Source organism: Pseudochaenichthys georgianus, chromosome 4 (genome assembly GCF_902827115.2).
Source record: "Pseudochaenichthys georgianus chromosome 4, fPseGeo1.2, whole genome shotgun sequence".
Classification (NCBI taxonomy): Eukaryota; Metazoa; Chordata; class Actinopteri; order Perciformes; family Channichthyidae; genus Pseudochaenichthys; species Pseudochaenichthys georgianus.
Window position 1 is genome coordinate 8,054,712 of NC_047506.1, and position 26,946 is coordinate 8,081,657.

General features: G+C 42.6%; 2 protein-coding genes across 4 annotated transcripts; one reads left to right on the forward strand and one right to left on the reverse strand.

The window, feature by feature from the left end:
• Positions 1-1,272: 1,272 nt before the first annotated feature.
• cbarpb (CACN subunit beta associated regulatory protein b) lies at positions 1,273-17,544 on the reverse strand. 3 transcript variants are annotated; one of them, XM_034081223.2, is made up of 11 exons: positions 17,420-17,543; positions 16,261-16,433; positions 15,330-15,402; positions 13,556-13,695; positions 11,168-11,229; positions 9,906-10,068; positions 8,660-8,831; positions 8,111-8,263; positions 7,433-7,664; positions 6,709-6,901; positions 1,273-5,635 (listed from the first exon to the last, which is right to left on the reverse strand). In XM_034081223.2, the coding sequence occupies exons 3-11, from the start codon at positions 15,375-15,377 to the stop codon at positions 4,210-4,212; spliced, it is 2,589 nt and encodes an 862-aa protein (XP_033937114.1). In that variant the 5' UTR covers positions 15,378-15,402; positions 16,261-16,433; positions 17,420-17,543; the 3' UTR covers positions 1,273-4,209. The 3 variants fall into 3 exon arrangements, with proteins under 3 accessions (XP_033937114.1, XP_033937115.1, XP_033937116.1); XM_034081224.1 differs by lacking the exon at positions 16,261-16,433 and having other exon boundaries at positions 17,420-17,544; XM_034081225.2 differs by lacking the exons at positions 16,261-16,433; positions 17,420-17,543 and adding an exon at positions 16,011-16,158.
• A 791-nt stretch (positions 17,545-18,335) lies between these two features.
• atp5f1d (ATP synthase F1 subunit delta) lies at positions 18,336-23,518 on the forward strand. The gene is made up of 5 exons (XM_034081255.2): positions 18,336-18,568; positions 19,316-19,469; positions 20,930-21,018; positions 23,124-23,253; positions 23,396-23,518. Exons 1-4 carry the CDS (start codon positions 18,452-18,454, stop codon positions 23,244-23,246), a joined length of 483 nt encoding a protein of 160 aa, XP_033937146.1. The 5' UTR covers positions 18,336-18,451; the 3' UTR covers positions 23,247-23,253; positions 23,396-23,518.
• The last annotated feature ends 3,428 nt before the right edge of the window (positions 23,519-26,946 follow it).

Genomic DNA, 26,946 nt, shown 5'->3' on the forward strand with positions numbered 1-26,946 from the left:
TTGTAAAGCTTAGGCCTGGAACATGCTACTGTCTAAATGTTGTTTGATAAAGGCCAATCACAACAGAAAAAAACAGAATAAACAACAATATGTATATTTTGTCACATTATCTTAATGCATACTATTGCCATCTTTTTGTGAAAAGCCGATGTTCCCAGACTGGATTTATAGTTATTTATTTCAAATGTTAAAGAGATTTTAGCTGAATCTGTGCACGAGGCATGTTGGAGCCACATTTCTTTTGTTGGACCCCTGTTCCTTTCAAGTTCCCATCAAGGGGGGGGGGGGGGGGTGGAACAGCCTGTAATGATGTTACTCTTTTTTTCAACACTGCACAGATGATGACGTCCCGGCAATACTGAAGGAGCCCCCTCTACACACTCCCCATTGGCTGAGTGTTGAGGTGTTTTGCCCTGCGATTGGTTGACAGACAATACAAGGGATAGAGGTAATGCACACCATGATGCAAAACATTGAAACACACCCAGAGGAAAAGTAGGTCCCCCACCCTCCACGGAATGAGTGTAGTCCACCCTGCAGTCTGTCAGTATGATGTGTATTGAATCAGTAGACAGTGATTTCAGTGAGGAAAATACATTTGCTCTTATGAAAAAAAAAATGTTCCGTGTGGAGAAATTACATTTAATGATGTGGTTTAGGGCAGAGAAAAAAACGGACTTCAGCTCTGTCTACCAAATGTTTTTAATAGTCAAGCCTTTTTCTTATTGCCTAGTCTCGTTTTCTATTCTATGTTGTTTTTAGAATATGTTATGATTGGTGATAGCAGCTAGTATTTTATTCACAGGAACATGATTATAATTCACTTACATTTAGCTCTGACATATTTTACAAGTGTGTATTCTGTATTTGTGACTGCATTGGAAGCAGCAGTTATCACCTCCTTATTCACCAACACTTCACTCCTCCTTACTTTTATTTATCGCCAGTGCGATAGCATGGCAGTATTTCTTCTGTATTATAAAAGAATGGCCCTGCAGCTCAAGGCGCAGTTCAGTGAGACAGATTATAAGGTTGTTATTTTTAGAAATCAGACATTTGAGACGTTCCCTTTGTAGATGGCAGGTTGGATTTGGCTTTTCTTTCCAATTAATTTGTCGGGGCTGAGGAGAGGCAAGAAATCAATAAGAGCCTATAAGCAACAGAGAAAAATGAAATGAGATTCTTGAGCGGGGAACCTTATCTGGGATCTGTTCCCACGCCATGATTAACAACCATTCCCTTGGAATAAAGCAAGTTACAAACACTTTTGCTTCATTCATTTATTCACAGATTGGAAAACAATCCTAAAATAACACCTTTTTTTATATCATTTGGTCCCTCAAGGCTCAATACATTTGGATCAACAAAAGCAAAGTTGTTAAGAAAGCTCATCTTTTTTTTCCTTTGAGAAATTAAGCGATTTACTAACAAGCAAGGAATACAGAAATACTTCTATTTTCAAGAGATAAATCTCACAAAATCTCATCAGTTACAGCATTCTAGCATGACTCTCAAAAGTACAAAATCTCTAGGTCATACCAATGTTTCGGCTTCTGCCTTTTACCCAAGGATCAGTAACTCAAGGTAAATCTTGTACCGTAAGTCTAAGAAAACATAAGGATTTGTATACTAAAATGTTAACTCTCATGCAGACCTACACACAGCATCGATGCATTGACAGGCTACTGGTTAGTTTACAAACGCCATTTACCACAGTGTCTCCAGGTACACAGCATCCGTCTAAACCTAATAAAGGACATCCATTTAGTCTATCCTGTGACATTGTGCTTGTATACACAGTAATCTTTGTACACATGTACGGAAAATCACCCGTATGGCAAATTCCTTTTGACTGTTGTGTTTGATTCAGCTCGAAGACATTCTAGTTTGATATCTGTGGGAAATGAAGCTGTATTCCACTTTCTCTGCTGAGTAATTTGTATCATCAGGGAGGCATCAGCTCCATTATATCAGAGGGGGGGATTTAATTTCCTTTCTGCTGATTAGCGCTGGCATAACCATTTTTGATTGCACAAAATTGTGCCCGAGCACATTGTGTTTCTTCATGGTGAAATAATGTGTGTCGGAGGGGAGCCTGCGTGGAGGAAACGGAGAGATCCAAACACAAATCACTTTCTACTCCTTATTTGAGTTCACCTTCTTTCATCTCAGTCACTGCCCTCCTAATGAGGAACGCCGCATCTGCACTTAGCCACAAGAGGAGACTCCTGTCACACTGCCAGGAGAGATGTAATCTATGCAGGCTGGGAAGGAGCATCATCACACCCAGACAAAGAGAGGCGGATAATGTTTTTCTCCCTTGATTTTCTATGCAGTGATTTCAATTTACTGCATGGTAATGGCCTCAAACAACGAGGAAGGGGAGGCAGGGGGATGAAAGGTGGAAATCCTTCTTGTTTTGATTAGTATTCAACACCATCTTCAGCAGTGGCTCCCCTCCCCGCACGTGGGAGAAACGGAAAGCCCAACAGCCCCCTCTGAGATGGACGTTTTATGAGCGAGTATCAACCTGCTGCTACTGCTGAGGATGTATAAACTAAGATCTGTGAGCAAAAGTGGGTTTTCAACATCATTCTTTGCCCACAGAACATCATCTGTTATTGGGGTTTCATTTGAGTGGCAGTAGTGGTTTGTTTCCAATCGCACAGAGGAAGCCAAAAAAGAGAAAGAAAACAAACCAAGTGGACCTAACAACAAACAACATCTTTGTTCAGCCTGGTTTTATAAGCTGGCAGGAAGTGAAGTCCTCGGCCCCCGAGGGAGGCATCTACTTCACTGTCAACTTTCTCAGGAGAAGAGGGAGAGGAGGAGAAAACAAGAATGTCAGATGCGGATACATGAAGACTGTTCTGTGAGCCCCATGCACAAGAAAGCATGCCTTTCTTACAAATTGACAACAAATGTCTGTGAGGGCAGCCATCTTGTCTGAAAGCTGTAATGTAACTGCTCGCCTCATGTCATCTCTGTGACTGATGAAGATCATACCCAAGTGCAAGTCTGGTTTGTTAAGTCCTAACCTGTCCTCTTCAGACCTGCCAATCAGTTGACATTGTCATTTCAGCAATGCATGTACCAAAATATATATTACAACTTATTCAACAGTTTTCACATAGCTGAGAAGCATTTTCAGTCAAAAACAACCAACATCATGACGAGTCAGACACTTAATGAAGACAAAAGTGACACTTTGTTAACTTTCCTGGCATTTTCTAACTGTATTATGTGTATATATCTAAATCAATGGTTCCCAACCTTTTCAGCTACCCCTTAAATCAAGCAAAGTCTAGTTTTGAATCAAAATTCACTTAACAACCTTTTCAAACAATGGGGATAAGCATCAACCAATCAGAGCTTTGTAGGCGGGATCAAGAATGGGGATGTCATCTTCCAACAATGCTAGATAACTAGCTACTTTAAAAAAAAAAGATGGCCACAAGCATGGAAGAGTTTGACAAAGCTGGACAGGTTGCTGTAAGCCAACTTATGGAAATAACAACTTGTCGAAATATATTTAATAAATCAATGTTTAGTGTGCCTAGAAATTGCTATCATGGCTTCCAGACTGACTTAAAATGGCCGTAACTGCTCATTGCCTAGGACAAAACCAAACAATATAAAAATAAATATAATTCAGTGTAAATATAAATAACTTAAATGATCTCAGACTTCTCTTAAGACCGCCACTGGTTAGGAACTACTGATCTAAACAGCTTGTGTGATCAGCTAGTGTATCTCACAAGACTTAATTAATCATCAATGGAGTCATTTTTAGCTCATGAATAGTGATAAACATACTTATTTTCCACCAATGCATGACCATGGGACCAGCTGTTGCGTCCAGATCTCTAGGTTTCTACTCATCTAATAGCACCTGGTTTCACAGTGAATCAACAAGTACAGAAGCCATGTTGGCCCTCAGCTTCACTTATTAATACTGGAGAGCAGAGACAAGAAGGCAGCAGTAGAGACAGAAACAATCAATGAACACAACTGTTACTAATAGACTTTTTTTGATAAGTTAGCTTGGCAACATTGAACATTAAATGACAGCAGATATGAAGACAGACAGACATTTCCATTGTGTGTTTATGGGTCTGGATCACACCATTCTAAACTGAGTCGGGACAAATCAAACGGAAAGAAAAAGCTGTTTCAGCAGGAGTGACGAGGAGGGCGGCTGGAGCCCTGCTACACTGGGCTGTGGTCCGGAGAAGTGTGTGTGGCCGTCACACACTCAGCGGCTGTGTCCCTGGCCCTGCGCAGGCCCATGTACAGCCTCTCGCCCAGGTTAGCAGTCAGTTTGTCCGTGAGCTCTGCTGTGATGGTCTGCGGGCCGTGGCCTGGGGAGTCGGGCGCCTGAAGGAGCCAGAGCTCGTCCGGGGGATCAGGAGGGAGGTCGTGGTGCTCAACCTGCCCTCCATCTTGCTCTGAGAGGGAGAGATCACAAGGTGGTGGAGAAGAGGATGTGATTTCGGTGACACCCTGCGCCCTGTTTTTCCTGTCGGGCGTGCTGCCCGTCCTGTCGCTGGCCTCCTCGTCAGGAGCGCTGACGATGCGGGGGAGTGTGCTGTGGTAGCTCGTGTCCAGAGGGTAGTTCACACTGTCCCCCCTCCGTAGCGGGGTTCTCTGTTTTTCAAAAGAGGTCTGGAAGTACCTAACTCCCGGGTCGCTCCACTGCTTGTGCCGCTGCCACTGCTTGCGGAGGTGAACCCGTGAGCGGTGCTTCCTCTGCGGCGACTCCTGCTGGTCAAACTGAGGGTCGTGACGGAGGAACTCGTGGAAGAGGGCGTCCGTCTTCGCATCTATGCTGTAGTCTCGCCGCATCAGCATTAGCGGTTGAGGCGAAGGCGTTGCAGCCTCTCGAGGTGTGAGAATCTGACCGTACGGTAACCAGCCAAGTGAACTAGCACCCGTTTCTATGGAAACTCCTCCACTGGCACCCAACAAGCTCTCATCCTCCGGTTCCTCCTCAAAGAGGTGAGACTCAAAGCTCTCACCGATAGTGCCACTTCGCCCTGCGCTGGTAAAGTGGTGCCTTTTCTCGTGGGCTGTTCTGTCCTTCGGGCTGCTGCTGGCGCTCCCAAACAGTCGCAAGTCTTCTGGACCGCGACACGGAGCCTCTATCGACGTGTAGCCGCTGTCCATCTGCAGCAGTTTACGAGTCGATGTTTCTCCATCGCTGCTCCCTCGCTCTGAGTCTGTGCTTCCCTGTTTCCTCTTTCTTCCCTCTTTCACCTCCAACCTCTCATCAATAAACATTGGAATGTCCTCTGCACCCTCTGCCTCATCCCCCAACTCCTGGGACGGGTAGCTGGGGAGCCCTCCTCTCTCTGTGCGCCCCCCCAGAGAACACACACTCTCCACATCGCTGCAGACGGAGTTCCTGTCGTTGTTGCTGCTGTGGTCGGAGGCGGCGTATTTTTCCAGTGTGGCACGAAGGCTCCAGATGTCTTTGTAAAGGGACTGGGGTTCCTGGGGATCTGGCGGGTCCAGAGGGTCTGCACCTTCCCTTCTTGATAGGGACAGTGCTTCATCCTGGGGATCAGGGGATAGGCCAATCACCCCTGGTCCGCCATGGCTGCAGCTGGCCTCCACCATCACTTCCACCTCTACCCTGTAGTGTGCACACAGGTGTGGAGAGATACAATGAAGATAGTAAGGAGAGAAGGAAGGGGAGAAACACACATTCGCAAAGACAACTGTCAGTGTCGGAGCATTTGCCTGAATATCACAATCAGCGGACACATGGCTGTGTTCACAGTGCACACAATGGTTTTCATGACTTGCAATGGCTGCTGTTGCATGTCCTTCAACTGAATACTGATGCCATGCATGACCATACTTTCCTAGAAATCCCTTGCTTTCATTATAGTCAGCAGATTTAAAGAACACAAGTTATATCAGGAGCAATACAATCAACAATAATCGTCTGCAAGAAAAAAAAACACAGGAAATGCTGCTTTTGTTTAAAATAACATTTCGTAAAGGCAAATAAACATTATATAAGAAAGTACTTTAGGAAACTGGTTATTTTCGCTGCATATGTTCGCCCTATATTGAGCTAAACTCCATTGCGCTCTTAAAATAACTGAATTGCAGTGACCTTTGCGGTCTTTCGACATCATGACATTATCGGATCATGTCAGCGGTGGAATGATTTCCTATTCCAAAATAAACTCTGCGTCCCGATTCTCCACTTCAATCTCTAAAAGAAAGGCACTCTGGGAGTCCCCTAAATCTGGCTCCAAATCATTCAAGTGGTTCTTGTTTACAGGGATCTCGCTACACACAGATAAGCCTGTGTTGGATTACAATTACACAGCATGTTGTGTTTGAATGTAGATTCATGTGATAACGATAACAATTTAAAACTCGCAGTTTTAAACATGATTTCCTAAATTTAAAATAGAAAAATAACCTAACCTTCAATCGTTTGGATACTGATTTACATTTGCACATCAACTGGCTTGTCAAAACAACCACTTTGATTTATTTTGCAATGGTGTTTTATCGAGATTATAAAGGGGACCCTTTTATGTACGGGAAAAGTGTTGAAGAATTGGGACTTAGAGCTTCATCTAACGGTGTAATATCGTTATCATAATACATGTTTCTAGCTAGGGTAAAGAAATGAGTGCAAGGCAGCAAAGCAGTGAACAGGATGAATGGCAAGGGAATTAAAGATACCTGCCGAGGGAGGGGGGTGGTGTGGAAGGAGGTGAGAGGAGGCGTGTGGTGGGGTGGCTGCTGGGACAGTAGGGGAGGTCCTGGGTGCGGGCGATGTACTGGATGAGGTCTATGTGGTGCGCGTCGTTGTCCTCCTGGTCCATGCTCTCACTGGCGGCTCGTTGACGCTGGAAATGTCTCCTCTTCGGGGAGCCTGGCTCACGACAAACATGGGGGAAGAGAGCAGTGAGTTTTACAAGTTGCGTCACAGCGGACAGGAGTGAAGTGACACTTAATTCAGGAGAAAGCTTGTCGAGGTTTCAGAGGGGATTTTGTGATCTTTTTTTGGTCCCTTAAGTATCGTCAAAGAGGAATTGTGTGTGTATATAGAATGAAGGGAATCTGCCGGTAGGATTTACTCAGTGGCTCAAATTGACTCAGAACGAGGACACTTTACGTCACCGAGCCATCTGTCTTGGTCGTGTGTGTGTCTGTGTGTATATCCCAGTATTAGCGACAGAAAGGCATCGCACAGTTGGTTCCTGGAGCCTCCTGCTTAGAGGAGAGGAGCTTGCCCAAAATACTAAAACACACATATAAATAGAGAAATACATGAAAGAAATAAAACTGCCAAGACTACGACTTTATTTTCTCAGTTTTTTTTTTTTAAGTGTTGCACTTCCCTCCTCTGGCACAGATTGTTTCTAAACATATTTTGTACACTATCAAGGATCCATTACTGTACCTCTGGTGTCCAGACTCGAGGCCCTCTGACTGCTGTCCAGCTTCCATTTCTTGATCTTGAAGTAGGGACTGGCCCCCTCCAGACTAGCATGGCGCCGCAGTTTAGTGAAGAACTGCAGCACAGGCCCCTGGCTTCCTGCCGCATAAGGGGAACCCCCGCTCCTCACCAAGGCCCCTTCTCCAACACTAACACTGCTGCCTCGGCCCCGGGGCCCCGCTCCCATCATCTCGATCTGAGAGACGGAAGGAGAAACGCGTCAGGAAGAAATACCTGCCGTGACTTGTGGTGTGTGTGTAATCCCTTCTGACAGAGAAGTCCCACACAGGCTTCCTTTTTACCCATCAAACACCACTGCTATTGGTCCGTGACCCCATAATGTCCCTGTGTATGACTCCCTGGTTGACTGGCTCGAATAGCCGTTTGGTGTACTTTCTTGAGAAAATGCAGCACTCTACAAATTATTAACTCAACACAGTTCATTTTGACCTATGAACTGCATTTCTTCACAACACGAGCGCTAACAGGCGATTTGTATGCAGACTCACTTTTCTTGTTTTAATGACTGACAGCAGGAGATTCACTGTGTGGCCTACTTTTCCAAGACATTTCTTCAACAAAATTGTGACAAGTATTTATTACTTGACGCAATATATGTGACGGTAGTTGGAGGTAACTTACAGAGCTGGTTATTCGCCCTTTGGTGCCGAGAGCGATAGTGTTCTCACTGAAGCTGGTGTTCACCACAGAGTTCAGAGCATCTCCAGGGAGGGCACAGCTGGGATTGACACTCAGGCTGGTCAGCGCAGTTTGTGGTAGGGGGCACAGCATTGGCTGTAGGATACCAAGACAAGGACATTTCACTTTTACTCTTCATGAATATATTCTTGAACCTGCCTCTCTTTTACAGAGCTCTAATGTTTTCCCCACTTGTTCAAAATCAGTACTATAAATCTATTCCCATTTTTTTTCATGTTTAAGTAAATATAAATATCAAGTTGCGATCCCATCTCCAGCTGTCATCCTTGCACAGATGTTCGAACACATCAATGTGAAATCAATGTGCTCAGCCTGTTGTAATGAGAGGGTCTTGATCCCTCTGTTTGGCTACACGTGCGCCTACATCAGGGTTGATTCATCTTCTTGCCCGTCCCGAGTGATTGATGTTCAAATTGACCCCAGTCAAGAATAACGATGCATTAGGACTAATAGCAGGTTCGAGGCTGTCACCTGGAAGATGGAAAGTGCCGACTTAGCGACAGGGCGAGTCGTCATGGTGATGCTGTTCTCGGCCGAATCGCACTCGTGGATGGTGACTATCTTGAGGGCGGGGGGAGGGATGTGGAGGTGTGTGAGCCGTGCGTTCTTCAGGTGGTGGAAGTCGCCCTCGGTCAGAGTGTACCTGAGGAGAGCAACATAGAGTTAAATTAAAGAGGACATTTTATTTTAATGTTCAGGTTCATATTAGTACTTTGTTACTTTACTGCAACATGTTTACACGCTTTAATGTTCAAAAAGCTCTTTATTTTTCTCATACTGCCTGTGCTGCAGCACCTCTTTTCACCCTCTGTCTGAAACCAGAGCCCAGTCTGCTCTGATTTGTTTGGTGGCCGGCTCTGTTGTGATTGGTCAATTGCTATGAGATGGCCTGCCCCTTACAATAAGTGCATTCAACCATTAAGACAAATCTCAAAAGCAAGAATCCTGCAGGTACATCTCCTATCTATAAGCCCAACCAGATGAAGTGCTACTGCATTAGCTTCACGTAAAGCCACATCCTTTGTAAGTGCTACATACAGAACATTAATCTTTTAGCAAAGATGCAGTCGAACAGGTGAGTTTTCAGTCTGCGACGGAATGTGTGGAGACTCTCTGTCCTGATATCAATAGGAAGCTCGAATCCATCATTTTGGAGCCAGGATATCAACGACATACAATATGTGTAAGCGCTAACCAATAGAAGCTCAAGTGTTACATAGTGACATCACAATGTAAATTAGATAACAAAGGAGTCCAATCGAGGCATTTCATGCGGGCATTCACATGCACAGGAGAGAGAACCCCCATAAAAAGCACAATAGGGCCTTTTTTAAATCCTCTTAAGTTTAGCCATAAATTGCATGCACTCTCAATAAGTCTTAAATCATGAAGCTTATCTTTGCATAAGAGGCAAAAAGACACGGGGGGGAATATCTGACTTCAGAACGATCAGAGCTAAACTGGATTCTGCATTTAGCAACACTGAATCCCTTTGAAGCATTTGCATATCATGCTGAGGGCTCTAAGAGAAAAGCAGGGCAGGGAAATAATGGGAAAGGGTGACAGTTCCTTGTGCCCGTAGCATGCATTCTGAATTCATTATTAACCCGTTCCTTAACCAGCATATAAGAGAGACGGAGTGAATGGATATTAAAGAAGGTTATACACGGATATAAAAATAGCAAATGTGGGCTTCTGTGTATGTTGGCTTTCTAACCTGCGGCCCTTCTCCTGGGCCTTCTTGCCATGATCGAAGAGCGCAGCCTCATTGAAGGAGACGCGGCGGCCCATTGTTCCCGTGGAGAGGAAGCGCTCGGTCTCCTGGTCGTGAAAGCTAGCCATTGACATGCATTCGGACTCATCCACCCTGATGGTGATTTCTACGGGAGAACAAGGGGGAAAAGACAGGGGAGGCAGACGGTTAATTAAATAGAAACGCGCGTATAGGAAGATCGGGATGTCATTGTTAGTGTTCAAGACATTATTCTATTTTTATTGTAATGTTCTTAAAGTAAATGTGACTTTTATCAGCTCAACTAGTTCTCTAAGCCAGACCTAAATATCTCAACAGCATTCATGTTACCTAAAGGATGAAGCCTACTGACTGATGATCTCCTGACTTTCCACCAAGCTTCACCAGCAAGTCAACAATTTCTTTCATTCAGTGAAATATTTAAACATATTTAAACAGTTCAAGGTTTCACTGGTCATGAGATCTCTGCTTTGTGCTTAGATCAAGTTAGCCAACGTTCACATGCTTAGGCTAATCTAAAATGCTAAACATTACTCATGCTAATGTTAGCACATTAGCAGTAAAGCCTCACAGATCTTCTACCATAGATGTACACTCCTACTCTTGTTTAGCTCACATTTTGTAGGTGAACTTTGGTCCACATAATAGAAGTTTTAGTTTATGTGACAGAATTTACAAGACTTATTTTCAGTCTGTCGTAAATGTGAGTTCCATGTGGTGACCAAGGGGTTCAGGCGTTAGGGTTAGTGTTGCATGCCATTCCTCATCACTTTCAACTGTGATATAAGGCATAATATCATACAAGAAAAACAATGTAAGCCCTTTACACTGACTAGAAGTGAAGCGAAGCCTCTGATGTTTAGACACCTCTGTCGAGAGTGACTGGTAATATGACAAACTGCTGACTAAAGCAGTTTGGTGCCAAATGGATACTTTCCTTTACAATCATGTTATCTGAGATCTGAGTGCATCTACTGGTACCAACATGTCAAAATGTGTTCCAGGAGTGGCACAGCTACTTAAACTCATTGGGTTGATATCGCAATACTGTAATGCAATGAACGTTACACTTTGTGCTGACGAGATACAAATATCCCTGCTTCCATCAATCCAATCCCTCAATCTCCATTACTCCTCCCTCTCTCGGTTACTTGCCTTTTTTTATCTGCTTCCTTATCCCTCCCCCCTCCCTTCCTTTCTTCCTCTTTGTCCTTTTTTCCTCTTACCATGGGTGGGCTGAGACTCCTCCACGTAGGTGGTGTTGGTTTTCTCAGGGTCATCGCTGGCCCTGGGGCACACAGAAACATTCAGATCAATGCTGTGACATGATCACCACTGAAGTCTGGCTTTCATCTGTCCAGCCCGACTGATGTGTGCAGCAGCCACATGTGGGGCCACAGGAGTACAGAGCTTTGTGATCTGCTGCGTTGCTGTGGACATTTCTGTTCAATGAGTGAAAATCCAGGCATAAGGACAATAAGTCTACATTTTCACCACGTTGTTTTTCTAAATGGCTGGCTGTATAATCAATGAGGGCCTAAATCATTGATAGTAACTTGATAACCTCTTGAACTGATAATGCATGGTGCTGTATTGGATTTTAAAGTTCCATTCATTTTAAGTTGCAGAGAAAAAACACACATTAAAGGTGACATTGTACTTAAAGGGATGAATAATGCTTCCTTCTTTAAAGGTAGGGTAGGTAAGTTTGAGAAACCGGCTCGAGATACACTTTTTGTTATATTCCATGGAATGCTCTTAACATCCCGATAGCAATGAATATCTTAAGTGCTTTGACAAAAAATCAATAAATAAATGTCATCTGTGGAAGCCGTAGCGCTGTAAAAAGCACGACCAATCATCTGAGCCGGCCCGGCTAACATAACTGGATGGCCTACCTGCCTGTCAGCCTTCCATCTGTGCACAAACTTATCTCGTGCCCTCGTTGGTCATGTGCGCGTTCGTGTGTGTTGGAGGAGGGGCTCTGTAAGGAAGTGGCAGATTTTCTCCGGTCGTGTATGTGACGACCCCTCCCCCCTTCTGCGCTCCCTGCCTTGCTGTCCTCCGGCAGGTACTGGGAGTGTCGTCCTGTTTGTGCCCGCCCATCTAGAGGCGGAGCCACAAGAAGGTATACCGGTTGCCCAGCTGCAAGGATCACTCTGATTCAGATCCTGGCATGCCGCAGCAACCTCAGCCTACAGCCTGTGTTAGGTTTGATGCACCCTCCAACATGCTACAACACCCTTCCACACACCCACACACTACTGACAGTCTGATTCTTACATACACTATTCATCAGAGGTGTTTTTCTATAACCTGTTAAATAAACAGATATTTGGCATTTAACTCTGTGTGGCCTCCCTATTTGTTCCAGCCTTAAGTCAGGTTGTAACATGTATTTTCAAATTCTAGCAATCTCGAGCCGGTTTCTCAAACTTACATACCCTACCTTCAAATATATCTACTCTTTAAACCTCCCAGTGTCAACTTCTTTGACTGCCGCAGACTCTCAATGGAAGAGTTTTTAATCCCGTACCCAGGAAGTAATTTATGACGCATAACAAAAGAAAGCTCTTTACAGACATTTCATCCCATCTGATTTTATTTAGCAGAGCTATGTGTCTGTGGTTGTATTTGTGACTTGAGGGATTTCTCCGTCCACCTCGATCTCTGCTTCTTCTCGTCTCTCATTTCCTCTTGCTTCCTCATACTGTGTGTGTCTTCTCTCTGTGCACACACACACATGGTTCGGTGGAGATGTGGGATTAATCACCGCCGATGGCTGCTATGAAATCTCATTACACTCATCGTTTGTACCGGTCTGCCCGATTCGCCCCTGCTCTCCGCCGGCAAGCCTCGTCTTTTCCCTGCTCAGCCTCTGAGTTTTATCTGCATCTAGTTGGTGTGCACTCATATATTCAAGTGTACTTGATGATGCGTGCTGCTGTAGTGAGGGACAAAGCATCTGGAGGGGAGCTATGTTACTGCTGAATAAACACAGATGAATCACAAATAGATGGGCATAAATATTGAATGTATTTCCGGCAAGGTGTTTTGACAACAGCCCCACAGAGGGTCCTGACACTCCAACAGCTGAGTTGCTTCATGCACTAGATGCAGCCTGTTGTCCTGCTTTAACAGCATTTCGAACTATATAGGGTTGCATCATTTGCTCTACCACTTACTGCAAAACAGCTTGAGATGATTTAATCTGTTTCGTGGATCACTGCTTTGTCTGTTAATGGAATCGTCCTGAAGATGTGTTCGGAATTCACCGTATGGAGCAAAGTGGACAGAAAGTAGTTAGCTTCATTTTAAACTGAATGAGCCCGATCTATTATGCAGGTAAAGACATTCAACATAAGTGCCATGTGTGTGTGTGGCACTATAAAAAAAGCACCACCTGTACTTCCACAAAGGCAGCCTTGTTAAGCAAAGCAGGAATGGTGGCTATCTTTATTAGAATGTGCAGAAGCTTTTTTTTTTTAATAAGTCCACTGCTCATAGGTCTTCACTATTTGTTGCTTAGTTTTGATCCTATACTTCTTAACTCTTCACAAGTCACTCTAGTTAAGTGAAATCCTGAATGTTTTGGATGTTTTTTTGCATCGTACCTGGCACAGAATTGGCCTCCTCTGCGGCAGGTGATGAGGAGGACAGAGATGAAGATCAACGTTCCTACCAGGAGGATGGACAGGATCACCAGGAGGAGCACGTAGCCATCCTGCTGCTCCTCAGCCTCAAATGGGATCTCCTGAAATACACAGAGGAGGGCAAAATGGATAGTTAGGTTATTAGTAACATCTATTCCTTTCCTGTTATGAATAGTCCGCAGTGAAAAGGTCTATATATACAGTAGGTCTATGGTACTTTATTGTACTGTACCGACGGACCTGCTAACTGGTATATTTGACTCGTTACAGTCGTAGGCAGTGAAAGAGAGAGGTAGGTGATGACCTGAGCTGATTGTGTACATTAAATGCGCTGGTTCAAAAGAGACAACCAAACACTTCCCACATGAGCACTCTACCTGCTGAAGCTTTTCGCTGATGCTTACTGCAGCAACTCTCAGTTGTCAAAGGATTATTTTCCAAAAAAAGTGTAACAATGTGACTGCCTCTCAACACAGGGTTTACGGAAAGAGTGGAGCAAAACATTTTACATACTGTGTGTATTTCCTATGTGGGTACTAGAGCTAACTTGCTCTCTTTTTAGAAAATAAAAAACATTTCAACACAATAGATAAATAAGCTCTGAATATGCCATTCCTATCGCGACATAGGAAGTGCAGCCAAGACTTAACGACATCACTGTGCAGCTGTTTTACCTTCCCAGTAACACGGTGCAGCTTAAAGGATTGATTTAGCACCACTGGCTGGTTGGCCTGCATAAAGTAAATCTATAAATGCAACCGTGAAATGAATCATTAAAGGCCAATGCTATTAACCTGTCTACAGTGTACCTGAGCTACGGCAAAGCCCTCCCAGGGAGGACAGCAGCTTAGTGAATTAACCACCCAGGGCGCACCGGTAGAGGCTCGATCTTATCTATAGTTATGATTTACAGATAGTTTTCAAGCATGAACACGTTTCAACAGAGGAGGATATGTTGAAAGCCCTCCCTCTTTTTTATTTAGCAGGGTCCACATTTTTACTTAGTGGTCCAAAATGATGCAAAGTTTATTTGTTTATTAATAAATTGCCCATTTGATGTATTTATTTCAACATTTTACAGTTGAATATTCCTTATTTATTTAATTTTTAAAATGTTTTCCCCAAGTTCCTTGATGCCCATGTATGCTACAGAACAGGTATTTGAATGGTTTAGTTAGTCATGAGGCGTGTGTTGCAGTGGGTTGAACGTTGGTGTTCGGATCAGGGGGTCACAGGTTCAAACCCCACTGCAGTCCGCGCATGTCATTGTGTCCCTGGGCAAGACACTTCACCACAAATTGCTCCTGTGGTGATTGCACAGTATTGAGTATGTAAGTCGCTTTGGATAAAAGCGTCTAACAAGTGACATGTAATGTAATGTCATGCGTTGGAGGGAAGAGAACAACCGCAGGCATTGCCTTTTATTGGAGTAAACAAGAACATAGTCTTTAAATATCATCACGATGACCATTTAGCGACCCCATAGATGTTATAGTGTTATTCTGAGGACGTACAGCAAGTGGTAATGATCTCTACATTCTGACGTCACATTTTAATTTGTCTGCGAGGGGAAATTAAATTATTAATTATGTCAGGTCCAGGTCAGGATGTTCTCCATTAGCCAGTCAATTGGCCAGAAGAGAATATGAGGGGAAAGTATGGTTCTGGTGGTGAGCTGGACACAACACACAGACAGGAAGTTAGAGAATAAGCCAGTGGCGAAAGGCAGACTTACTGTGGAGTTTTCTGGTAGGATGTTCCAGAAGGTAGACTCATTGCTCATGGTCCAGGCCAACTAGAGAGTCCCCCTGAGAGATAACACATGCACACACACACAAACACAAACACACAGAGGAAATGACTGTTACCGGAGCTGTTTTTCAAAACACAAAGTCAGCCACCAGAGACACTGCGATCATCTGTGATAATAAATCCACACATTCACATGTCAACATAAAGCCAAACCTCTGTGAATGTATAGAACAAAGAATGCCTTCCATTATTGATGCCTGGTGTGTGGTATCACACTGTATGAAGTGATTGAAGATGCTCTTTGCTGCAGAAAAATCCTGTTGCATCCAACAGCCATGAAAGACTGCAAGACGAATCAGAAACAAAACGTATGTACGTACGGCGTGTGCTTGTGCGCATGCTTTGAATCCCACAGAATATATATATAAATCATAGCATCTCAGCTGCAAATCATCACCCATGTAATTCCATATCAGCCTGAAGACTCTCCATCTGCCTCCCACACACACAGAGAAACAGAGAAACAGCAGCTCTTATTAAATACTAGCTCCAGCAGTTCCACTAGCGCTGCTGCTGCTATGCGTTTGCTTTTACAGAACATGGCCATTAATACAGCTGTTGCTGCAGCAAACGCCATACACACACCCTGGTTAGATCTACTCACCCAGCAGGGTAGTAGATACATGCCAGCAGCACTCAGCACTCCTTGCCTGCCTGCCAGATACTGCAGCACTCAACTTCAGCACCACAACCTGTAAGCTATTGCCGAGCTGTTTGTGGAAAGCCTGTCTAACTCCCTGCATCTAGCGTCCAAGCATGAAAACAGTTACTGGAAACACATCGGGCTGTGATCAGAATGCTTTCCCTTGCAGTACTATACCACATCCTGCTCTTTTACCAGCCCAGCGTCTTACCCTGATGGAGGGCAGTGCGCAGCAGCAGCTCTGGATGTGTGTGTCAGGAGTCTCTTGCTCAGCTCCCTTGCTGCATCCTCAGTCACCTCAGCCCAAGCAGCACGACTGAGCCTGAGCAGCAGTGATCCCCCTCAGGGCTGGCCCCGGAGCAACAGGACGGCAAAGCTTCATGGCTGATAACAAACATACGGCAGAACGATTGGTTAATTATTCAGTTTGTGTGGATAGGTTTGCATAAGAGCTTGCATTCAACAAATGCACTACACAGATCTCTGACAGGCTACTAGTTGAGTAGTGATGATCATGGAAATACTGTTTTTCATTCAAGAGAAACATTTTCTTTGAAGAATTCCTTCAACATTTGGAAAACCAAAAATACCTCACTGTATCATTTTAATGCAATAATATAGCTGATAACAAGTTAGAGATGCCTAACAGTCTTTTACCATTATTCAGTGTTGTAAAGCTTTAGGGAATATAGGAAGAAATGTGTAAGTATGAAAATATAGTCTTGACTTTCTTTAAACATTTCTTACTTCCATGCAATCCCTGAAGATTTCTATATTGATGGTTGGCTGAGCAGATGGTAATATCCCTTCATGCTTCACAACATTTCCGTATATCTATGCCAGCTGCATGACTATACTGGGTATCGTTTTCGCTTTGAGTAGCCTTTTATATTTCGTCCCACTCCCATCATACCCAAAGTACCCCCTGGAACAGAATATGAGTGCTATGGTAATTTGAGACCTTGTAATAACCTGTTTAAAATGAGAAATGCTGCACAAATAAACCATGCCGTTTCTTATTTCTCGGTAGTCGATACTGCAATGTGTTTTCCTCCCGGAACAAATAATGAGCTTCGCCTCTGGCAGCTGTTTCCTCATGGAGGTTTGGGTGATAAAATCTACTGCGAGAAGACAACATCTCATCACATTACGAGATGAAATGGAGCCGATAGTAAAGTTTAAAAACGGATGAAAAGCAGGTAGCCTACACTCCCAGCTGCGCAGTGAGGTTAATAAAAATGCCATCTTGATATTTCACAGGCGCCTATGATTTCCATCAGTCCGGTGACACCGACAGAGGAGGCACACGGTTTGAATTGGCTGCACAAACACACACACACGAGCAGGCATGAAGCAGGGGAAGCACTCACCTAAACAACCGACCGGGTCCATACAGGGGTGGAGGGCCAAAGCCAATAACGCGGAACTCTTCTGTGGACACTTTAATGTGGATTTTAAAGCTAAAAGTATTTATGAATGAAACCCCACTGCTTAAGACACACCCACCACCCAGTCAGAGTAGCACCACGTGACGCAAGGAGAGGTAGAGCTGAGTGATGAAGGGCTTCTCCAAATTAGCCTCATGCTCAGTCAGTCATACACAGACAGGGTGGCTGTTCAGGGGCGTAAGGGTGTCTCACAAATGTAAACTATGATTACAATACTATATTATTTGTGTATTTTACAGTCACACTTGCAGAAGTGGGAAACATAGTAAAGCAGTTCATACAGTGTCTATTTGTATGTAGGTTTATTTTATTTATTTTTTAACGCCATACAAGTTTTCTCTCGTCCATGCAGTGGCATACAAAAGAGAAACAATAACTTGTTCCAATATCAAAGTATTAGATCACTATCTGTTGCCTATCTTGTATAATAACACGTGGGGTTAGCGCCATCTCCTGGTGTAAATTGTGCACTAGCTTATTACACGAAGAAACAGTAAATGTGGTAAGAGTAGTTTGGCCAATACATTACCCTTCCCAATGTTTCCAGACCACGGTCTTCCCCAAATGTTGGTTACTAAACGTTTTTCGATGTAAACCAAGAAATGATTGAAACCGAAACTGTTTTGTGTTTGTGCTACTCTGCCGTTCCTGAAGCCTAGTTTATCTGGAGAATAAAACAGTACTTATTTGTTTTTAATATGCTGCTAACCATATTATAAATGGCCGTCTAAACTCGAGTAGCTTCATACTATAGATAAACTCACAAACTCATCCAAAATAATTAACCTCAGCCTGACCTTTCAAAGACTTCACTACCCTGCATCCTTTGCGCACACCGCAAAGCCTTATGGGTAGGTTACGAACGTCCTTGTCCTACCAAGCTCACACCGACTGGCTTCACGCAAGAGGATCTCTGTCATTCAGTTGAACTTGATTAAAATCCCGTTTTCAGACATGATGGCAGCACGAATTCTCCGCCGGGCTCTCCCCGTGGCGAGGCAGGCTCGCTCCTACGCCGATATGGTTTCCACTGGCCCGCAGATGTCCTTCACTTTCGCCTCCCCGACAAAGGTAACAGCGAGGTTCCACAGGCCCTGCTAGCTACACGGCTAACTTAGTTTCACGTTGAATTGCTCCACAGTAACGTGTGCCTCTCAGTGAATAGGCAGTGTTGTACTAATGTGTAGGGTTGTAATCATTGTTAGTATGCATGGTGTACTTCGTCTGGCATGCATGCAGACAACAGGAGCGTGCACTGTTGGTAGAGGGTTTAGCATAGCTCGCTAATGATAGCATACATAGCTGTCATTCACAGTCTTTGACCAGCAGTATGACAAAGTAACGTTATACTTTGCGAAAAGGATACCACGCGTTTCTATAAGATAGCAGTAGATATATGTCTTTATGTTTGTCATTTTATTGTCTTAACTTTATATGACATTCATTGTGAAACCACCACTCAGCAAGAGAGGTAAATGCTGTCTAACCTTGAGATGCATTTCACATTTCTGAATTCAATCCACTGTTCCTGCAGTTTTACACATGGTTTCATGTCTAGCTTTCATTCTGCTGCGGGTCTAATTCATTCAGTCCAATCAAAAACAAACGTTTATTATCCTTCAAAATGTATGCATCATCATGTTGCATTACAATGACTATGGATGTATCATATTACAATGGCTATTGATATGCTCTGTTCCATTTCTAATTCTGCAGTTTCCAGTCTGACAGCTGCATATTTGATCAGACACTGATTTCAACCGTTGCGGTGAACTCTATACATGAATGAATGTCTCATCCTCTGTCTCCACTCTACAGGTGTTTTTCAAAGATGCCAGTGTGAAACAGGTCGATGTGCCCACACTCAACGGTGTGTTCGGTATCCTTCCTGCCCACGTACCCACCCTGCAGGTGCTCCGGCCCGGCGTCGTCACAATCTTCAATGATGACGGTTCTGCTACCAAATACTTCGGTAAGATTTTACTTTCCAGCACCCAAAGAGTCCTTAACCTAATTTCTAATCTCCTGCTGGTAACATTTCTATATGTCTCTAAACACTGACCTCTATGTGTAGGAAAACAGCAAGCAATAATGCTTTGTTTTTTTACACTTAACCAAAAAGTAAACGCAAGAATAAATATCTATTGGATGCTTACAGTAGTAGATGTATGTACGCATGATTATGTTTACCTCTATGCCTCTTTTTTAATTGTTTAAGTCATTAAAGGTCTAAATGGTGTCAGTCATACTCAAGAGAAGCTTGTGTTCTACTACTTGAACACAAAACCCCACAACTATCAAACTAGACCACACATTTAGAAATACAAATGTTTATTAATTATCCGTCTGAAAGGTGGAAACATAAGTGGTCTTCACTGTATGCAAAGCTAAGTTACTTTCAGCTGATTCTGATAGTAAATAACTCTTCCGATTCACCTGGATATGACGGTGTTTCTGTGTTTCAGACTCATGGATGCTGTTTTTAGGAAATGCTAACAAAAAAATAAAATGTATCTTTATTAAAATCTTTGGTTCTTCCATTTTATAGGCGTCAAGGGTTAGATTAAAGAAACCCTTGAGGAGAAAATACAATGTGGAACTGAAGCAAGCCGGAGAATTAGGCAGGATTGGCTTTAAAAACACTGAAGATGACTATCAATCAATGTTTATTCATATAGCCCAATATCACAAATGTTACATTTGTCTCAGTGGTCTTCACAGTGTGTACAGAATATCAGTATGACAATACGACACCCTCTGTCCTTAGACCCTCACATCGTACAAGGAAAAACTTCCGGAGAAAACCCAGTTTAAAGGGAAAAATGGGAGAAACCTCAGGGAGAGCAGCAGAGGAGGGATCCCTCTCCCAGGACGGACAGACTGCAATAGATGCCGTGTGTAAATTGTAAAGATAATACATTTGCAACATAGGTAGTCCAAATGTTTGGAAATGCATGTGTGTATAATAGGAAGATGAATCACGAGGATATCCATCCAGGACCGATGATCCAGGACCACAGCCACGACTCAAGATCCAGGGCTCATGGATGATCCTGCGGTCCTGGATCGCGATCCAGGACACAGGATCATCCATGACTCCGGATCCCGGCGTATATAGACACCAAAAAGAAAGACATTTGGGGAAGGTGGGTTAATCGGAACATGAGAGTACACAGGTACAGACAGAGAGAAGGAAGAAGTAAGATGTCCCCCGACAAACTAAGCCTATATCAGCAAAACTAGGGGCTGAATCTAATCAGCCCTAACTATAAGCTTTATCAAAAAAGAAGGTCTTAAGCGCACTCTTAAAAACGGATAGGGTGTCTGCCGCCCGAACACAAACTGGAAGCTGATTCCACAAATGTGGAGCTTGATAAGAAAAGGCTCTGTTGGCATGTGTAGTAACACTGGTGTGTCTGTGTGTGTTCTCAGTGAGCAGTGGGTCAATAACAGTCAACGCTGATTCTTCAGTGCAACTGCTTGTGGAGGAGGCTGCTACTTTGGACCAGCTGGACGTTGATGTGAGTATAATGTCAACCCCCACTTTACTCACATGTATACTAGAGCAGCAACTGCGCTTATAACGGGCAGTATGACCATATTATATATATATTTATTATATGATAAATATAATTTCTTGAGCATATTTAACCATATGTTTATACTAAAGGATTTTATTCAGTTCACTAGCCAGAACGCATTTAAACTACCAACACTTTTCAATTTTAAATTCTAGATTTGTACTATATTGAAATCTATTTAATTATAAAAATCCTAATCTTAAATTCTACATATTCTAACAAATGTTTTTCATATCTTTGCAACTTTCATTTATTCAGCCGTCAAGAGCTTATTTTTCGATATTTTTTTTTTTTTTAAATGTCTTCATGGTTAACCTGGGGGGAAATCACATGTTCAAAGGCAGTCTAATGTCTATGACATGACATCCAATATGGTATTTTGCAATGTTTATACACAATGAAAGTCTTAATATCGTTATTGATCATAGTATGAACTGTGTAATGAGTTATAATATTCTAATACCTTTTTTTTTAAGGAGGTAGCCATAATTGCTAGGATCTATATTTGTATGAACACAGCATTTGCATTTGAGGACTGATTCAGAATATCACAAGGAAGCCTTCATAAAAAGCAAGACCGGTCTTTGGTAGTCATTTATTCAAACCTTAACAGGGTGTTTTTCTAGCATTATGGCCGGTACAATATGTCATTTGTTGAACCCTTTTTTTGGGAAACCAATTGAACTTATTTCCTTTGGCCTGTTGTTTTTAAATTATAAACCATTTAATACATTGTGGTTAGATCCAGGCCGTCCATTTTTCCATGTAATATTTTGAATTGCCTTTTCTCTCTTAACTTTTGCTTTACAAAACCAGCGGAGACAGAGCAGCGATTACCTTTGTACCTGTGGTGTCCTTGATTGTTTTTAATCAGCTCTTTTGTTCGGCAATTAGCTCTCAGATTTGATTTCACCGTAAAGTGGGCAAGGCAAAAGAATGAGTTTCTTTCTTGATATTATTAGGTTGGTGTATATATGTATGTTTTTTTTTTTTGTCTGGCACCTTTTTAATAGCACAACATCAGAAAACCTCTTTAAAAAAAAAAAAGGTGTGTGTGTTTTCATAGAACATATGAAGTACATTTTTGTCACACGTGCACATTTGGTCTGATTTTTGGGTGTTATTTCCAAAAGAGACCTCTGCTTTGTCGCATTTGGAACATGTGAAGTTATTAAAGCTGTCTTCCTGTACTTTCACTCAGAACATCTAGCAGGTATCGCTAAGTGTTAACAAAATGGTGTCTTCACAACGTTGGTCCAGTGTGCCTTCTTTATGATGAGATTGGTGTATATATCCAATGTGTTGAGTGATCCGTAGTTAGTGATTGTCCAACCTGGTTCGAGTCCCTGCAGAGAGATGGTCTTTGACAGAAGAGACTGTTCTTTCATCCCATAATAGATTTTCCTCTATGCTGATGAGCTTCTCCAAGCTGATGATTATCCATCTGATCAGCGTTGCAGTTCAATGTTGAGTCGTTGTTTAAATGTCAATCTTGTTAATGCTAGGCTGCGTTATTATGCTCTAGCCTCAGAGGTGCCTCCGTGACCTTGGGCAGTGCCAGTGTCACTGTCAAGTTGACTTCATCGCAGTAAATTAGTTATTTTTTCCTAAATGTCCTCCACTCTGAAGTTGAAATGCACATAGGCCCACGCTGTTAATAAGGAGGGAAAGGTCAGTCACTGCTGAGTTATAGCAGATGTGTCAAATCCCTACTGGGAGACCTTTAACTTCCAGCTATGTTTGGCATTTCTCGTGTCTAATCACTACTGTGACAAATGGAGCTTTCAGAGCAAAGAGGCAGTGGGGATATTCTCTGCCCGTCTGCAGTTTTGATTCGTCGTTGCTCAGCCTTGCCTCCCTGACCTTTTAACATGACAGTTAGCCCCCGAAAAGCTTTTTGAAAGAGTAAAGCTTTGCAGGTTGTTTAGCTGCCCATGAGTGCCTGCTTGACGCTATTTAAGACAAAGATAGTAAATGTGTATTTTATCATTTCCTTTTCTGTTCTGGTTTCTCGTTGTTAAAAATGCTTTTCTGTACATTTTTAGGCTGCCAAGGCCAACCTGGAGCAGGCTCAGTCTGAAATGTCCGGGATTTCTGACGAGGCAGGCAGGGCAGCGGCTCAGATCAGCCTAGAGGCACATGAGGCCATCGTCAAGGCTCTCGCATAGATCTGTGGTGAGACAACTCAGCTGCTGCACCATGATCTGTTCAATATTTGAATACAACAGGAACATTAATAGTATAACAAATGTAAATACTGACAATAAATGTGGTCATTTTTAAACTCAGTCACTGTTTCTTTCTCCCCTCTCTATAGGTAATCTTTTCTTTTTCTTTGATGGAAATAAAGGTCCATCTGTTTTGTCACGCCAGTGTCCAGAAGATTCCATGCTTGCTTTGTACAGTGGATAAAATTACAAAATAAATTTATTTGGAAATACCTGCTGGCAGTGTGGAGATTTCTTTATGTTTGGCTCTCTTCTGCTTCTTAATGATGATCACATGTAGTATGTTTGATGCACAAAGACAAGAGTGCCAGAGATTGAATCCCAGAGACTTGTGTAATTCGGAACAGACCTGTGGTGCACAAAAGCTAATTAATGACTTATGGAAGTAACACTTTCTTTGGAAAGCTTTTCCCTTTTTTTTCATTAAGCAGACTTGACATGTCTTGTGGAAAAGGTTATTCAAATGCATACTTCTGTGGCGTTTTTTCGGATATGTAGTGAATGTTTCAGCCACTTGGGGGCAGCAGATATCAGCACTGTGAACCAGAACATTTCAGATAATGATTAATTTGTTCTACTTCTAGTCCAGCCCCAGTTTCAGGGAAGGTCATTTTATTTGTCATATAACCACTGCTGCTTGTGACTTTCCTTCAAGGCTTCTTTTGTTTAATGTATTTCTTTGTATCTGCTCTAATCTGGTAAAAGCTTAGTCACTTTTACTGTTGAGAGCCCTCGTGTGGGGTGGGAGTTATTTGGAACCCTCAGTCCGTGTGTTGATTTAAATGTGTTGGCAGTGCTTGTTTGCTGTGAGTTATGACCTCAGGCTTCTGTGACAAAGCCAGGAAAGTCATTCGTTGCCCATCCTGCGGAAAGCGCGGCCTTTCTCTTGTTTCATAACCACAGGTTTCAGCTTGGGCTCACTCCGGGAGGCACTGACCTCATTCCCGTGCCAACTTGAGTCTTTTAGGGTTGAGACCGCGATCTGTTTATTTTGAATGTCAAAACCCTTGAGGGCCATAACCAAGTGTGATTACAGTGGACGTATAAGTGTTTACACAGAAATGCTCTCATGACTGCTGATTCATTGTATAAGGCTGCATTAAGGTCTGGCATCTCTTCCAAAACAATTAATAGTTTTTCCAGGGAGGAAACTCCAGTAATACGTGAAGACAAATAAAGGCATGTTTTATAACTGTTGAAATCTCTTTCCATTGATCAGGCACGTGCTGAGTAGACTTGCAGTCTGTGTCTTAGGTCAGCATTCATTAATAAAAAAAACTACTTCTCATCGCCTCTCACACATCCTGCTCTCTGTTCTCATTTCCAACCGGTCTGTCTCTTGCATCAAACCCTTCTCGTCCCAGCTGCACGCTCACACACTCATCAGTCAGCCCTCGGTGCCTGGAGACATGTGAGTAACACTTCAGACAGACGAGATGAAACGGCCCTGTCAAAACCACCACTTCTTTAATCCAGATTTAAGATCGGGGATGTTGAAACCAAGATGTAGTCTATACCATTCTCTTTTTCTACACCACATTTTTAAGGCAAAGCAGAAAATGACCTTGTGCTGTCCATGCATGACGTCTGTTCTATCAGCTTGTATTCAGTTGTGTAGCTAAAAACAGTGCAGGACATTCCCGCAATGTTATAAAAGAAGATATAAGGAACAAGTCTGTTTGGGCTGTTGGTCATTCAGATTAAAATGTTGGTAGATTTACACTGTCATGCCAGACATTTTTGGTGACGAGAAATTAGTCAGAGGTGAATCACTATCTTTCTTTTTCAGTGTACAGCAGTTTCCATCGATAACTGCCTCAGCCACATATCCTAATGAAGCTAATGTCTCATAATCCAACTCTCTGTCCAGAGTGTCAAAGTGCTGCCCATTGATATAGAAGCAATAGACTGCTGTTCGTTGATAAAGGACAATGTGTGTTTAGTGAGAGCCCTTACTCAAGAGCCACTCGGTCGTGTATCAGGGCTGATGAGGCCTGAGATAATAAGTTGCTGTCTATCTCCCATGGATGCCCTTGTACTGCAATTAAAAGATTTCACCGTCTGCGCCCGGGAGTGAACAACATGATACATGCTATGACAATGCATGGTATCATCTTTGAGTGGTACTCCAACACAAAGCGGCTCCCAGCTTTGTGCGAGCTTCATCGGGCTATATTTACCGAGTCCACCGTGGCAGGAATAACAACCAGCCCATGTGAATCATGATCATTTAGGATGATGTCAGCTCTCAAATGATAGTAGAGTATTCTTTAAACGTGATCACGACCATCAATGCCTCTAGTGTCATCGGCAGCTGTTTAATCCTAAAAAATGTCTGGTCGAAACAGCTCATCGATCTACAATAAATGAGTCATCGACTATAATGATATTGTATTTACTATTCAAAGCATTTATCAAGAAAGCATGAGAATTTGCCGTCTTCATGGTTTCATCTTTTAATTGTGTGAGTTTTCGATTTCTGGTTATATTAAACTTTTGCTTGAAAGAACAATTAATGGCAATTCATATCTTTAAAATGATGTGGTTTATGACTAAATACGTACAAAAATGATGATATTATCAAACAGTCTCAGCAGTACTTTGTGTTCAGAGCCTATTAGCAAATATTTTTGGAGAAACCATGCTAAACCAGCTGTGATTCAGAGTGAGAGAATGTAACAATACTAATACTAGCATTTCTTATAGACTAAATATAATAGAAATATATTTGTTGATGATTATGGCAAAACCAAAGTAGTCTCTAACAAAAAAGGACAAAAGATGAGACCAATTAGGTGGTGGAAATGGATTTGAGCGTGGTCTGGCATCTGCCGCTGTAATGGTAAGAACTCACAGTCAAGTGGTTGGCAATAAAATGAGTCATAAAACCAATGGAAAGAATTTCTTTAGGGAATGGCGGAGGCTCCAACATGAAACACACACATTGGCTGTAAAAAACGTGTCACATTTTCCTGTATGCTGTATGAACGTCCTGATGTCATTGCATGTGTGTGGATTGGGATATGCAGTGACTTTAACCTCATCAGACTATGAAACACACATGAGAGTCTCTCAGTAGATACTCAAAACAAAATCCTCTTCATCTCCTTTATATCAATGCTCGTTAGGCTTATTAAATCATGGGACACACTTCACATTGACATTTCACTCCTCGTGTTAATGATTGTTCAGGCATTGGGAAACCTGTTAATTTATCAGGAACAATTATGAAAAAATGAAATGGTGTAATAGGTGAATAATAAGGGAGTTACGCATAAAACGGGGGTGTGACAGATGGTGCATTGTGAGAGGGATCTCACAATGCTGTGACTCATCGAATAACATCAAGATACCTTCGATTAAAAATACAGTAGATACAGTTTAGGTGAACATTTGGATGAAGCTACTTTACATTTTTATGCGGATGATACCGTGATGTATTTTGCAGGTCCCTCATTTAAGGAGGCTGGTGTTAAATTACAGGCTGTTTTTAACATTATTAAGACTCTTTTAAGCTTCTTTTAAATATTGAGAAAATCAAGGTAATGCTTTTTTCAAAAGCAAAAAAGACTCCAAAGACTGCTTTGGATATTGTTACTATGCAAGGACAAGTACTGGAAGTGGTTACCTGTTATAAATA

What these genes read in the sequence shown, in the direction of transcription:
- atp5f1d (XM_034081255.2), top strand. Translation starts at nt 18,452, where the DNA reads ATGATGGCAGCACGAATTCTCCGCCGGGCTCTCCCCGTGGCGAGGCAG. An exon ending in TTCTGCTACCAAATACTTCG is followed by an intron (nt 19,470 to 20,929) that starts GTAAGATTTTAC and finishes GTGTGTTCTCAG; the next exon opens with TGAGCAGTGGGTCAATAACA. An exon ending in TGGACCAGCTGGACGTTGAT is followed by an intron (nt 21,019 to 23,123) that starts GTGAGTATAATG and finishes GTACATTTTTAG; the next exon opens with GCTGCCAAGGCCAACCTGGA.
- cbarpb (XM_034081224.1), bottom strand. Translation starts at nt 15,377, where the DNA reads ATGAGCAATGAGTCTACCTTCTGGAACATCCTACCAGAAAACTCCACA. An exon ending in AAGGGCGAATAACCAGCTCT is followed by an intron (nt 7,665 to 8,110) that starts GTAAGTTACCTC and finishes TCCGTCTCTCAG; the next exon opens with ATCGAGATGATGGGAGCGGG. An exon ending in CCACCCCCCTCCCTCGGCAG is followed by an intron (nt 5,636 to 6,708) that starts GTATCTTTAATT and finishes TGCACACTACAG; the next exon opens with GGTAGAGGTGGAAGTGATGG.